Source organism: Rhododendron vialii, chromosome 9a, assembly GCF_030253575.1.
Source record: "Rhododendron vialii isolate Sample 1 chromosome 9a, ASM3025357v1".
Classification (NCBI taxonomy): domain Eukaryota; kingdom Viridiplantae; phylum Streptophyta; class Magnoliopsida; order Ericales; family Ericaceae; genus Rhododendron; species Rhododendron vialii.
Window position 1 is genome coordinate 32,399,763 of NC_080565.1, and position 15,057 is coordinate 32,414,819.

Sequence of the window (15,057 nt, forward strand, 5' to 3'; positions counted from 1 at the left end):
TAAGTGGGTTTATTAAGTTGGCCCAATTACAACTCATATTTAAATGTGGGTGGGTTTGAGCTAATTATAAATGGATGAATTTAGATGAAACCCCCATATTACTGGACACAAATTGCCACTTCTACTTTCAATCCTAAGAACATGAAGTTCTAAATGTCAAACAAGTACACATGTTTGTTATTATTTGCAAAGTTGATTAGTAGGTTATACGTTATAACAGATAAGTCAAGGCGTGTTATTAAACGAAGCATACTTAGATACAGCTCATCCTAGTAAGATCACTTGAACTATGTGTCCATGATATTTTGTTCACATGCAAGCTCGTAAACTCTTGAATCGATATTAATGGACAGTTCTTAATCAAGCTGATGGAGAAAATCAGATTCTATACCCTTCAACTTTTTCCAACTGCTTTACAAAAATCGAAACTCTTTCAATTTCCTAGTTTTAAAATACAAAAACTAAATTGAATCCCATTCTTGAATTGAAGTAGAAATTAGTTGAAATTGATACAACTTAGCCTTTTTCTATGCAGTAGTTGTAAAACTTTTGTTTTAATTTGTTATTGTAACAACATGGTCACAACGAAGTCCGAACTCAGAATTCTTTTTGTTTGCTATTGCATAACGGAGATCATAGATATAATATCCACTAAGCAAACGTAAAGGAACCAAAAACGAATATTCTATTTCTTCAAAATACCAGAATATTAGTAAGCCTAAAATACAGAGAGTGTGTGTGGAGAAAACAACTCAATATGAAGTTTTTGATTTGTTGAATGACTTTACAAACAGAGGTGCTATTCACACAGACAAAGGGTGCATAGATCTCGATGTGGGGCCCACTAAGAATCCCACATAAATGATCTGAGCCGTTCATTAAATTTGAAACATTTTTTCAAGGGCCCCCCACCCCCCCCCCCCCCCCCCCCCCCCCCCCCCGCGCAAAAAATCAACTCAATCCGATACCTAGAAGTACTCGATCATCTAACTTTTCATTCAACTTTGAACCTGAATGAAAACTCAATCATCTAACTTTTCATTCAACTTTGAACCTGAATGAAAACTTATATGATTAGATCGAGTACTTATAGGTATCGGATTGAATTGATTTTTCATGGGAGCCTTTGAAAAAATGTTTTAAATTTAATGAATTACTCAAATTTTTTGTGTGGGACCCGTAGTAGGCCCCGCATCGAAATCTGTGCCCGATATGTGCACCCTTTGTCTGTGTCGATAGACTTTCGCCTTTACAAAGGATCCATTTACATACTTACAGACACCCTTTCGTGAAAAGCCACGTCTTTATTAGACACATTGAGAAGAATCACGTCTTTTGAAGACAATTAATTAGGAAAAATCATTCCTCTTACCAAGGCACCTTTTTGCATAGAGCCATACCTCCAGTAGACATCAATTAATTGGGAAGGGCACTGCCCCTAGTAGGCACCCCCATGTTACACTTCCTTTCCCAATAAACACATTCGAATTTAATGAGTGTTATAATTATTCACATAAAGTCATAATCCATGTGAAATTAAAGGTGTTGCAAAATTTCACAAAAATCTATCATAATACAAAAAAGAATTTTTTTTTCAAAAAATCCCAAATAAAAACCCATTTATTGCGTTGAAAATCTCTAACCCTGGATTTGCTGCCATGCTTGCACTCGTTGATGAACGGAATTGGCTATGTTCGTTGCACTTAGAGTATTCGACTCGTTGATGGACTGAATTGGCTATGTACGTTTTCTGCACTTGGAATATCCGTAGTCATAAAACTGGATGTGTCTAAGTTCCAGTCAGTCAAATATCCAGGCCGTGAAGTAACTGCACTAACTTCAATGTCTCTTGAAAGCATCGCCACTACACGCGGCATGGAGGGGCGTTGCTGTGGAGATATCTGGGTGCACAAAAGAGCTACTTGTATAACTCGTTTTACTTCTTCCTCGTCAAATTCTAACAATCTAGCATCCACTAGCTCAACTTCACGGTTGTTTTCATGCACATGCCAGGCCTAAAAAGGAGGGAAGAAAGGAATGTCATAGAATCATGTAACCAGAGTGGGAAGCACCCATTCTGGGCTAAGTGAGAGGATGAGTGAATTAGATATTCATTGGCATTGATGCACGTTTTCACACCAAGAATACTAGAATTCAGTTTCAGAGATACAGAGGATTTATAAGTTTCTTTGTGTAGTATTTGAACAACTTATCTTGTTTCTAATGATGCTCAAGCGAAACATCCTAAAGTTTCCAAGATAGAATAATCCTTCCTTCTTTTTAAAGAATTATAAAAAGATGTAGCCGAATCAGTAACCACAGTCAAAACAAACTGTGCCCACAACCGAATATGCAGCCATTTGGAACTTTTCGAAGGATCAACAACTAATGAGTGCCTAAAAGAAAGTGAAACATACCCATTTAAGGAGATAGATCTTTTCTTCTTCCAAGCTCGAGTCAGTATTTGGCCTTCCACTGACAATCTCCAAAGCTACAACACCAAAGCCAAACACATCGGCCTTTTCTGTAAGTTGCCCAAGCAAAGCATACTCAGGTGCAAGATACCCTCTGCATCAGTAACCATTGAAATTTCATATCACATGTAAGTTAATACTTCAGCTACAAACAGTACCAAAATAGAATATTGAAACCAATAACACTGAAGAATACATGGAGATTGACTGCGGAGAATCTTACAATGTCCCTGCAACACGGGTACTGATGTGGGTCTTTTTGTCATCAAAAAGTTTGGCCAAACCAAAATCAGAAACTTTGGGGTTGAGGTCAGAGTCAAGAAGAATATTGCTGGCCTTAACATCCCTGTGCACAATGCGAAGCCGAGATTCCACATGAAGATAAGCTAGACCCCTTGCTACACCCAAGCATATATCAAAGCGGATGGGCCAGTTAAGAAACAAACTTGTCTTCCCTGCTTGACAAATGCCAAACAGTTAAACTTTTCACTTATTCACCATATTAAAGATCTATAATTTGCATTGATAATAAAGGTGATGTCATGTACCAAACAATGCTTGATCAAGACTCTTGTTTTCAAGATATTCATACACAATCAGTCGTTTGTTCCCCTCAATGCAGCATCCGTACAATTTCACAAGATTTCGATGTTGAACAGCAGATGTTGTAGCAATCTCTGCAACAAATTGATCCTTTCCTTGGCGGGAGGCCACAGACAGTTGCTTGACAGCAATAACCCTCCCATCATTAAGTGTTCCCTAGAGAATATGAAAATTTTAAAATTTTGAGAAATATTGGGTAGTCCCGACCATGGTTTCTGATCTGATGAAATGCAAAAATGGTATGGACCAATAAATTGCTGTTCTAAGCAAGTAATCTAGAATAGCAGGGTTTGTATTTTCCATGGTCTTATTTTAACGAAAAGCACTGCAAAAATGTGATGGTACAAGCATACTGCTGCCATCCATATACAAAAGGGAAAAGCAGAGGTGAAGTGGCAATATTCAAGGGAGTCCGTCAATGGGTGCTATTTCATAAAAGCAATATGAAGTTGTTCCAGGACAACCTGTCTTTTATTAGAAGGATGTTTACCTTAAAAACGGGTCCAAAGCCTCCCTCCCCAAGTTTGTTTGCAGGATTAAAATCTTCTGTTGCAGCCTTTAGTTCTGCATAACTGATAGTGTAGGGCCTAACATCCATCCCTAGGAGATCTGCAAGTACAGTTAAAACCAGTGTTTGTGAATATGCAAGGAAATTAATACTCAACTTACGTATCTATTGCGCTAGCTTAAAGGATGATCATTATCATTCTGTAGCACATTGTTACTCCCTCCATCCCAATTTATTTAACCAATTTAGAATAGAACGTTTTAAGGAACATAATCATTACACCAATAAAAGCTCAATGTTCCAAAAGTTACCCTCCTACCTTTGGAAAATGATTACTTTAACTCAAATAGTAAGGTGTAAAAGGGGTATTGTGTAGCTTTTGATCCATTAATCTTTAAAAATATACAATATTTTAGGACAATTAAAAGTCGGCAAAAGTACATAAACACCCCCTCAACTATCACTTTTTCTCATGAAGGCCCCATCACATTTAAAAGCGTCCATACAGACCCCCTCAATTACTAAAAACGAAAAAAATGCTAACTCTGTTAACGGAATGGAGGAAATGACTAAGATACCCTTTTTTTATAAGGCAAAAGTACACAAACACCCCCTCAATTATCACTTTGTTCCACGAAGACCCCCTAGCATTTATATTATACCTTTATTCTATCAGTCGTTGTTCTATTTGTTTTTTTTTTATTTCGTTTTATACAATTTCTTTTTTCCTTACATCAATCATTTTAAAGAGAACTTTCTATATATAACCATAAAAAATAGCTCAAAACCGTGGTGCGACGGCGGCCGGTGCCGCGATGGTTCTTTTGCTGATAAGAAATGAGAAGGGAAGAACATGAGGGAAAGGAGAGAGGTGTGGGAAAAGAGAAGTCGAGGAGAATGGTGGTGGCAGTAGATCGGACGCAGCTGCTACGTTGCTTTTCCCATCTCTATTTTTTAAAACTTTTCTTTAGAGAGAGTGTGTGTATGTATTGGAGGAGAGAGGAAAAAGGTCACCGGAACCAGTGGTTAGTCGGTTAGGGTATAGAGAGAGAATAGCTTAAATGGAGAGAGAGAGATTACATGTGATTGAGATGGGGAAGAGAATAATGTTCTTTTAAGTTTTAATCCAATAATTGATTTTAATGGTTGAGATGAAGTGTTTATATATATATATATATATATATATATATATATATATATATATATATAAGAACCAAAGTTTAAGACCTGTTTGCTGATTTTGGGTTTTGATTTGAGGCTGTTTGTAGAGAGAAGAAAGAGAAGGGTTAGAGGGGGTGTATATATGTAATGCAATAAGGGTATTTTTTTCGATTTATGGATGAGGGGGTTCATCGCAAACGGTTTAGAGACGGAGGGGTGTCACTTGGGTAACGGATATTAGTTGAGGGGGTCTGTATAGGCGCTCTTAAATGTGAGGGGGTCTTCGTGAGAAAAAATGATAGTTGATGGGGTGTTTATGTACTTTCGCTTATTAAAGTCAAAGTGGACAAAAAAAAATGAGACATAGGGAGTAGTAGATGATGTAAGACTGTGGTTATTACAACACACTAATTTTGGGCAGGACACTAAGGGCAGTGCCAAAATGTGTTTCTTCGACTATGGGTTTACTTTTTTTCCCTCATTCAACAAAGAAAACCTGAGGATTTAAGGTAGTCACTGGTGAGAAAGAAAGGGGAGGGATGAGCTATTTTATAATAGGATTGCTGGTTGGCTAGAAAGGGGAGTGTTTAAGAGAACATTTACACATACCTCCATCATGTCTGAACACGCCACGAATCACACAGAAAGCATTTAGCAATCCTAACGCTACTAAGAACACAAAAATAACTAGCATAGGACCCATACATCTAACAACATTACAAATAAACAATAGCAGAACCACACACAGGACAACAAAAGTCATAGCCCAATAACACACTCGGCATACTATTTTCCTGCGTATTTTTACCTTCATCGTCATCATTTTTACCTTCATCGTCGTCCCATCCTGGCCCTTTTCGGCAAAGGACAAACCAATAGAGCGCAAGGAAAGATAGAAAGCTTACAACTCCAACAGGAACAACAATCTTCAAAATCATACCAGTCTTACTCTTTTTGCCGGATGTAGGGTTTTTACCAACAGTGGGAATGAAATCTGTAGAAAATCTTAGTCGTAAAGAAATTGGAACTAACATTTTTAAACTTGCATCAAATATTTACAAAACGTATTACCTGGGACAGCACTGATTGCTGAAATAGAAGGTCCATATGTACCTTCAGTAGGTATACAGCAAGTCCCTTTACCAGCCCAAAATAGATGGATTTCAAGGTAGTTTTTTGATATCTGAGCTCGGAAATCAATCTGAACAGCTTTGAAAGATACCCCACCGGCCTCCTTTTTTATGTCGAAATCTTTCCGAACCAAATTCCCCTGTAATGAAGAGGTTGATTGCTTAAGAACCAAAAAAATAGTAACTACTTAAGGGGATCCCCTTGTGAAGCACAGTCTCATAGGGTACCAAAGTAATAGTAAGAATAATATAAGTGTTAGGACACCCTCACTTCAGTAGCTAGTTTTTGGTGTTGACTTCTGTCCAAAACCGTGTACTATGGTATATAACACTACTACAATAATAGATATGCATCACACTAAGCATATTTACAAAGATCACGGTTTTTAGTGAAATCGTGATAAAAAATGGTGCTTAAATTTTTTTATCTCAGTTTAAGTCCAAAGCTGAGATAAAAAGTGGGTTTTAGCGAGAAATAAAAGACCTTGCTCTTGCGGCAAGATAAAAGAAAAACAACCTCACTCTTGCGGCGTGATAAAAGATTTTAGGGCGGAAAAAAGAGAGATAAAAGATCTCGCTCTTATGGACGTGATAAAAAAGAGAAAAGACCTCACCCACCCTTGTGGTCGTGGTAAAAAAGAGAAAAGACCTCACCCTTGTGGCGTGATAAAAGATTTTAGGTTAAAAAAAAATGAGATAAAAGATCTCGCTCTTGTGGCGAGATAAAAGAGAAATGACCTCATCCTTGTAACGTGAAAAAAAACTTTAGCGCGGAAAAAAGTGAGATAAATGATCTCACTCTTGCGGCGAGATAAAAAGCCTATCCACTTAAGCGCGCAGTCTGAATTTTCACGTGGGTGGAATGGCACTCATTTAGGCAGACTTTGAAAAGTTATGTGAGAAAAATGATGTCATTGAAGAACTTTGAAAAGTTCTTTTTTTTTCTTTTCTACAAAAGGTAAGAAGATAAACCCTAATTACACTCATCCCAAAAAATCTTTACGTTTCATCTTTATCTTCACACCCAAAGAGAGAGAGAGAGAGAGAGAGAGAGAGAGAGAGAGAGAGAGAGAGAGAGAGAGAGAGAGAGAGAGAAGGCAAATCTCACAACTGGGTTCCACCAGTGCCCAGTTGTTTCTTCGACGACGGGTGGATTATTCCACTAGTATCCAATTTTCACGTGGGCGAGCCGTGATCTTTATGGTTTATTGTAGTAGTGAAATTTAGTTATTTCGGATGTCTTCCAAGTATACGTTTGACACATTAGGTAAAAAAGAAATTATATTATTATGGCTTAACCTTATCTGAAAAGTATCAAAATCCAATTGAGAAGCCACCATTGAAATTGAAATTCAGTATAAACACAAAATTCATGTGAAATAGTTAGTTTAAAAAAAAATATCTAAAGTTTGTCTATAATGTTACAATTTGCAGGTTGTGATAATTTTCATAAAATACAAAGTGAACACTACAACAAAAAACACTATTGTCTACTAAATTTACTAGCTAAAACTAAAATTTTCGCCCCAAGAAAATCTTTTGGTGACCAACAACTAATTTTGATTGGCAAAAGATCTGCTGTCACTTCATTTGATTGTCAAAAGATCTGATGGATATGGGTGATGGAAAACTTACAAATCACACCCAGATCTATCACGGTAGCAGGAGTGTGATGGAAAACTTACAATCGCCGCCAATAGTTGTGATCTTTATGGTTTATTGTAGTATCAATGCTAGGTACCAAAAATGGGTAGGGTGCGTGTCTCGGACCTACACATAGCAAGTGCTGCTGAGTGAGCACGTTGCGCTTGAGGGAGGGTATGAAGCGAAGTACCACATAGCCTCGGTACCAAAGTAACATAAAGTATATAAGCATGAGGGCTCCCTCACTCAATAGCTAACTTTTGGGGATGAGTTCTACCCAAAACAGTGTAACACCCCTCTCCCCATACCTATTCACCTTGGTCATGGAATTCTCTTCCAGGAGCTTCCAAATTCACATTAATTCAGGGTAGTTCTCATACCACCCCCAGTTGAAAGAACTAGGGATTACTCACATATGTTTGCCAATGACTTGTTTATTCTGTGCTACCCCAACAATCAGTCTTTTCAAGTTGTTAATACTCTGGTCTGCAGCCTAACAAGATCAAGAGTAGGGTGTATTTTTAGCCATGTAAAATCAGGACAAGGAGATCATGTGTTCTCTGTTGGGCTTCCAAATGGGTACACTTCCAGTTAGATATTTGGATGTCCCCCTATTATCCTCAAAACTCTCTGTGACAGATTGCAAAGGTCTCATTTCTAAAATCCAGGATAAAATCAGAAGTCGGGCCAATAAGTCCTTTATCATACGCTGGAAGATTGCAACTCATAAAGTCAGTCCTTTTTCGTATACAAGTTTCCTTGACCATGCATGTTGTTCTTCCCAACTCAGTTTGCTTGAATATTGAGAAGCTCTTTAGAAACTTCCTACGGACTGGTACTGAAGCATATTCCCACTCTAACAAAGCTGCATGGTTAATGTTTGCTCGCCTAAAAAAGGAGGACTTGGTTTAAGAGGGATTAAGGAATGGAATCATGCATACTTCCTATGACAGTTGTGATATATTTGCTCTCATCATAATTATCTATGGGTTAAGTGGTGCTATAAGCATCTTATTCAAAGAAAGAGTTTCTGGACTCTAGAAGTTCCTTCTAGCTGTTCATGGACATGGAGAAAAATTCTTAGCCTTCAGGGCTATTGCCAGACCCTTTATCAAGCATATTTTGGCCCTTCATTAGGTATCCGTACTGATGCTGAAGTGTACAAATCTTGTTTATATCACTCAACGGACTTGGCCTTTACCAACAGCTTTTCTTCCACATTTCCATCCTAACTATGCTAGACTTGATAAAGTTCCATGGACAATCTCTACACATTCTACCATTAGGGTTGCATATACTTCATATGCTATCAGAATGCACCAACCTACAGTACACTGGCATCACCTAATCTGGTACTCCATGTCCATTCCTCGACATCTTTTCATTCCTTGGATGGCCTAAGGATGCTATGAGCAAATACACCTATTTACGTCCCTTAATTTAGGCTTGTTATATCCATTTTGCACACTACTTGGGGCTTGATACTCGTTTTGCTCGTTTCAGGATCTGCGGAGCTGTTGGATGACATTCGGAGCTAAATTGAGGAGTTAAATGTGAAGAGTGAACAAATAGTGACAGTCCAACCAATTTGGCCTTCGATTTATTAGTGGAAAGATGGTCCAGAAGTTGAACCGATAATTCAGGCTTGTGAAGTTGCCGGTTAAGTGGTCTAAAATATTTCTTAATGGTGGGCCCAATGCTCCACCAATTAATTAAAGAATATATGGTTTGAGCTTGCACGAGAGAAAATTATTTGGAAGATGATTGGTGGATGCATGTTAAGGGGCATTAAATTACAATTGGTGAAGGCAATAGAATCAAGAAAAACTCCATGATCGGCTAAACACTCTTAATTAGAAAACTGGGGAATGGGATGAATATAAAAAGGGACAGCAACCGGACTCCGGGGGATCTTTTTCACGCGCATAAGTGCCGCGGCTGCGGCAGAGGGAAAAACTCCATGATCGGCTAAACACTCTTGCTCGGGCAACGAGGATGCTTCTCCAAGTAAGTATGATTGTTTAGATTTCAGGGGCCGGTTTTTATTTAACAATTAATTATATGACTTTGGATTATTTATAATTTTTATAAAAGTCACTATTTTTCCGATTTATCTTTTGTGTTTGTATTCATGATATCAAGCACCGTTGTACGATCGTTTTCATTATTTCGTGATAAGCTTTGAGATAGACTATACAAAGTGAGACGGATTGTGCCGTTGGTTAAATCCAATGAGACGATCCATGCCATGTTGAGATAGTCTTTCGGGGATAAATGATAGGAATTTCTACCCTATCTGTGGTCTGGTTACAAGTTGAATGAAACCCTTGACCTCGCCACAATTATAATGCAAGGGGAGGTTGAATCGAAACCCTAGTCCCTTTTCTCTCATGAGTTTCCAAAACTTAATCTCTTTCTAGTTAGTTTTAGTTTACTCAAATCAAAATCCAACTTCCATTTGCTTTTTGAATTAAGTTAGACATTGATTGGAAGTACAATAACGTATCATTTTACTTCCCGATCTCGAACTTAACCCCTATTCTTCGGAATAATAGCTATTTCCTTATTTTATAAATTATATTTTTGTTACGAAAATAACAGACCAAAGGATAAAATCATCAGCTGGGGCATGCGAATCTTCCCTATATGTTTTCTCTGTAATCTGCATAATGAAGACATGTACCACCTTTTCTTTAGCCGCCCATTTGAAAGGACTATGTGGCCACAGTAGGGAAGTTCTGTGGCAAATCTTTTCACGAGCACCATTAGGAAAATGACTTGGGCAGCTATGGTCTACTATATTTGGGAAGAAAGGAATTGCATGATTTTCAGGGGATTCAAAGACCCCAATCTACTCTCTCCAGAAAATTACATTTGATATTCGAATTAAGGGGTCCAATTTCTCCAATGTAAAGCTGACCCCCTTAAATTTGGCCCTATGCTGTTCTTGGCAGATTGCTCCTAGGACTCCTGCTGCTGTTCCTAGCTTGTAGTTATTGTAATTACATTTGGTATGCCTTGCTTGTTTCTTTGTAGTTATTTTTTCTTTCAAAAAAACAGATGAGGACTATCAAAAAAAAAAAAAAACCAATTGTGATAACGCTGCACTGACCTGGATGTATATATCAAAAACACGCCTTCCAAGACTTTTCCAAGATGGGGGATTTAAGAATTCTGTCTCTGCGAAATAGAGAGTCACACTGTAATTACCATTCTCAAGTCCCAGCCCAAAATATCTTAGCGATCCCGGTGATATCCGTGCTGTGTGGAACAGCCTCGAGTCCGAATTAGTTATGACCTGAGATGAAGAGACACTCGTATACTGGGCAGCGTTTTTATCGTTGAACTGCCCAACATTACTTACTGCCCACCTTTTTGTACTAGCCTCATAATAAGTAGCTGGACCAAGAGCGTCGTTATCCCCCTCATATACAATCTGACTACTAGATGTCATCTCTGGACCACCACAATTAATCGCAAAGTCGGAATCTGCAAACCATCGGGGAAGAGGAATTCATCAGATTAGAGTTCAAAAGGTGCACCAGAAAAAAAGAAAAAACAGCCACATCTCCTTGATCATGTGATGCATCTTATGGGTTTAATGAACTTCTAGAAGTGGGAATTTACACTTTATGAAGACAAACTTGACTTCGCTGCATTTTACATGTGAAGTTTTCACATTAACAAGGAAAGGAATTTCTCACTTCATCTGACAAGTATAAAACTGTCACCTTGAAAGAAAAAGAAGAAGAAAAAAAATGGTTTCTTATGGCCTTTCATTGGCAAAGGGCATTGTAAGATTGGAACTCAAAAAATAAGCCATTGACTAGGAACAACACTTGGTGGAAATAAAAGAAGAAAAAATTGGAAAGGAGCATTAAATAAATCTACATAGGCTTCTAATCTCAAAGGTAGTACCACAATCAAACTCAATGCAGTAGTCTTCAAAAAAAATTAACCGCATGAAAGGATTTTGGATGACCACATACACAACAGTACACCGAATAAGGTGTACAGATGCACACACAGAGAGTGCATGGTAACGTAAAACAATGGAATGAACAGAAGTTACGAGACTTGGATTGACTTAGGACCTCTATAAACTGAAGTTCTAATACCATCAAGTCACCAATTATTCCAAAAGCTTAAACAATTAGGAAAAGAGCCCAGCATTGTGTACCAAGTCAGCTAACAGTTACCAGTCTAAGTTGACCTACTTTTAGAATTATAAAAAGGATTTGATGATTCAAAGAACACTAAACTCAAAGATCCTCTTTCCAGCATCATAGAATTTGTGTCCCGTCTCAGAATAAAGGGTAAGGGGAGGTTCTAAATTGCTCTTACACTTAGGAGAACTGCGAATATCCCCATCCAATCCCGTAGCCAGAACACTGTATGCAGAAGAAGAATGGATATTGATTAGTGCAAGTTGAATTTGCAACAAAACTAACGCAATTGAAGTTGAATGATTCATCAGGTACGGTAAGCAACATCTTGTGGAAACAAAGAACATGAGCATGGATTATAACTAATCAATGTTTAAGCTTTCAACTATTATTACTCCAGTATTTGTTTTAAAGGACATGTATCATGGATTCCCCACATTATCTTCATGATGCCAGGTATGAGCTGTTTTTATCAGGATTCTGGAAGAGGACGTTCAAAATCTCACACCATTGCAATTATATCTCTGCAGTTGTCATAAAAAATGCTTCCAAAGTTGTCTAGTTAACTTCTTACATAGGCCCCATTTGCTGCACCTCTAACAATCAGTTTGCACAAATCACTTCGCAAAATTATCATCTATGGTTTAGAAATTGAAAAACAGATGGCAGCCAGTTTCGTCAAGAGTTCGGTCCCATTACACAAGAACACTGAATAGAAGAAAGGGATACAAAAACTCAGTAAATCTCAATCAGCTGCTCACAGAAATTGTGGGTGAGGAAATAAACTCTAGAATCCTGACATGGTATCTCATATCAGAACAACTTGAAAAATATCCGTTTTCCGTTTACATTTAGGATCATACATCCTCTAAACTTAACAAACTCGTGCATTAAACAGCACTATCATCGTGCTGTTCAACACTAGAATTGTATATAGGAAATGACACAACTTTCTCTTTGCATCACTAAATGTTCATAGACCACAAAATACCATTAAAAACATACAGCATAGAGAGAATCACCTGTCCTTTGCCCAAGATGGAAGTTCCACCGATAATTGATTGTATGACACATCTCTGCAGGCAACAACATAATGGGGATGCTTAGTTGAGATTTTCGTTTTACTGAGAACCGATAAATTATTCAGTCTTACATTTGACCGCTGAAGCCTCAGATTTCGTCATCAGCTTACATATCAGTATACTACCATCACTGCATGAATCAATATTTCATTTCCCGAACACTTTTTTACTATACAGGTTCTCATATTTGTGTATCCATGTCTCCTCATACACCAAAACATAGTAATCAAATCTTAGTGGGTTATGTAATACTGACTTACATTTGCAGATGATAACTCTTTGGTTCGGGAAGCTTTCCAGTCAATTTATTATTCCCAAGAAACCTGAACATACAGGGTAACAGGAACTAGTTCAACTCATAAACATCCATATTTTCTAAAATGCTTTTCGAAAAAAACATTGCACAGCTTGTTTATCAGAAGGAGAATGTTTATTACAAGTAAGAGAGAGAGCTCAAATTGAATAGAGAATCTGGAATTGGTCCAATTAAATTGTTAAAGCTCAAATCCCTGAGAATTAGACAGAACATGGTTGTTACAAGTTAGCTGTAAAACGTTAAAAACTAGACGTTTACATTTACTTAATAGAGAGATGTTGACCCATCCTCATCAATCTGATTATCAATTGCCGAACTTTTAGGTTGAAGCGTATGGACGCAGATGCAAATTTAGCAGCTATAACTTACAGTTGAGACAAACTCTGAAAATCACCAATATTGGAGGGGATAGTACCAGAAATGTTGTTGTTCCTTAGAATTCTGCCAGGCGAGAAACCACTTGGTTAGTTAAGTTTGTAAACAATAACGGAGGGAGAAAATTTCAAAAAAACTGCTGAACTTGCATCGCAATGTCACATAGACCTTCAAACTTCTGTAAATGTAAATTTAACCTCCAACGTTGGCCAAAAATTTTGAATTATGTCTTTGCCGTCAATATCCATCAATTTTTTGATGCAATATGTTGACAAATATTTTGTGTAACAAGTATACATGCTCATGACATGGTCTCCGTCCCCACTTATGAAGCACCACGTGTCCAAGACCCTCCAATTCTCTCTCTAACTCATCTTCACCGTCCAAGACTTTCAATTTAACACAGACCCTTACACCCACCGCCACTGCAGTTCCCCACCTTCGCCGGCACCGATGACTCTCCATGGGATTGCTTGCCTATTTTCTCGGATATTTGAGCTTCCGGACTGAGCTTTCATTATCCTTTACCTGGTGTAGGAGAGGAGCTAATACCGCTGCAGATTGGATGTTAGGGTTTGTAACAATTGGGATGACGGAGAGGGGGGCCACTTCAGCCTTCCCTGTTTGGAAATTGACGGAAGTTGACGGCAAAGGCATAATTGAAAAATTTTGGTAAACGTTGGAGGTTAAATTAATATTAATAGAAATTTGGAGGTCTATGGGACATTGCGGTGTAAGTTCAGCAGTTTTTTTGAAAATTTTCCTAATAGAGGATCATAAAGACGAAAATATATCAATATTGATTGTCAACTATAACAGTGTTGCCTTACATGGTCTTCAGAGACGTCATATCTTTCAGAAATGCCAGTGAAGAGCTTCCGTTAGATAAATCGCTTATTCTCCTATATGATAAGGCAGTATGTTATAGAAGAGAAGTGAACATCATTCATATGCTAAACATGAAGGAAAGATGTAGAAAGAGTTAACACCCACAAGTCCGTCAACGAGGTCAATTTGGAAAATGTTGATGGTATTCCACCTTCAAAGGCGTTTCCTTGAAACCTCCTGCAGATGAACTAACTACGTAAATTCACTGATTACATATAATAGAGGTTACTGAATGAAGTATCAATACTTTAATTAAAAAAGCATCTCCATTACCAAACATTGGTATCTACTATCTAGTATTAAGTAAAACACTAATCAGGGTAAAATGATCGAAATAAAGAGGACACAGTGTACAAATTGCTTACAGGGAGCTAAGTTCTGACCAGTTCCCTATGAATTCAGGTATGCTCCCTGTGAGTTCATTATCCGAACCCCACCTGAAACCCTCAAAAAAAGTTCTTTTTTTATCACAAAAACAATTACTACTATTAAAAACATGTTCAAGTTTACCAGATAAGACAAAGGATGAGCCAGAAAGAACTTACACTGCTAAGAGGCTTTGTAGAGCAGTAAATGTCAATGGAATAGCTCCACTAACTCCAGAACTGTCGAAGTAGCTGTCAAGGCGGAGAATTATGTTAGTATGATGCTCGAACTTTTTGCATGCAATGCCAGCCTTATAGAATATGTGAAACTTGAGAACACATCAG

At 37.8% G+C, this 15,057-nt stretch overlaps 2 protein-coding genes and 1 pseudogene across 5 annotated transcripts in view; 1 reads left to right on the forward strand and 2 right to left on the reverse strand.

Annotated features, from left to right (window-relative positions):
• LOC131301121 (probable LRR receptor-like serine/threonine-protein kinase At1g56140) overlaps window positions 1-15,057 on the reverse strand; it is a 477,161-nt gene that overhangs the window by 339,230 nt on the left and 122,874 nt on the right. For all 4 annotated transcript variants that reach the window (XM_058327280.1, XM_058327283.1, XM_058327282.1 and 1 more), the window contains exons 7-8: window positions 14,893-14,964; window positions 14,713-14,784 (exon numbers count right to left, since the gene is read on the reverse strand). In XM_058327280.1, the coding sequence (XP_058183263.1) occupies window positions 14,713-14,784; window positions 14,893-14,964 (144 nt within the window). The remainder of the gene's footprint in view (window positions 1-14,712; window positions 14,785-14,892; window positions 14,965-15,057) is intronic.
• The window catches only part of LOC131301143 (uncharacterized), a 60,469-nt gene that overhangs the window by 7,902 nt on the left and 37,510 nt on the right, over window positions 1-15,057 (forward strand). The window lies entirely within an intron of this gene.
• Window positions 1,509-13,453, reverse strand: LOC131301124 (probable LRR receptor-like serine/threonine-protein kinase At1g56140; annotated as a pseudogene).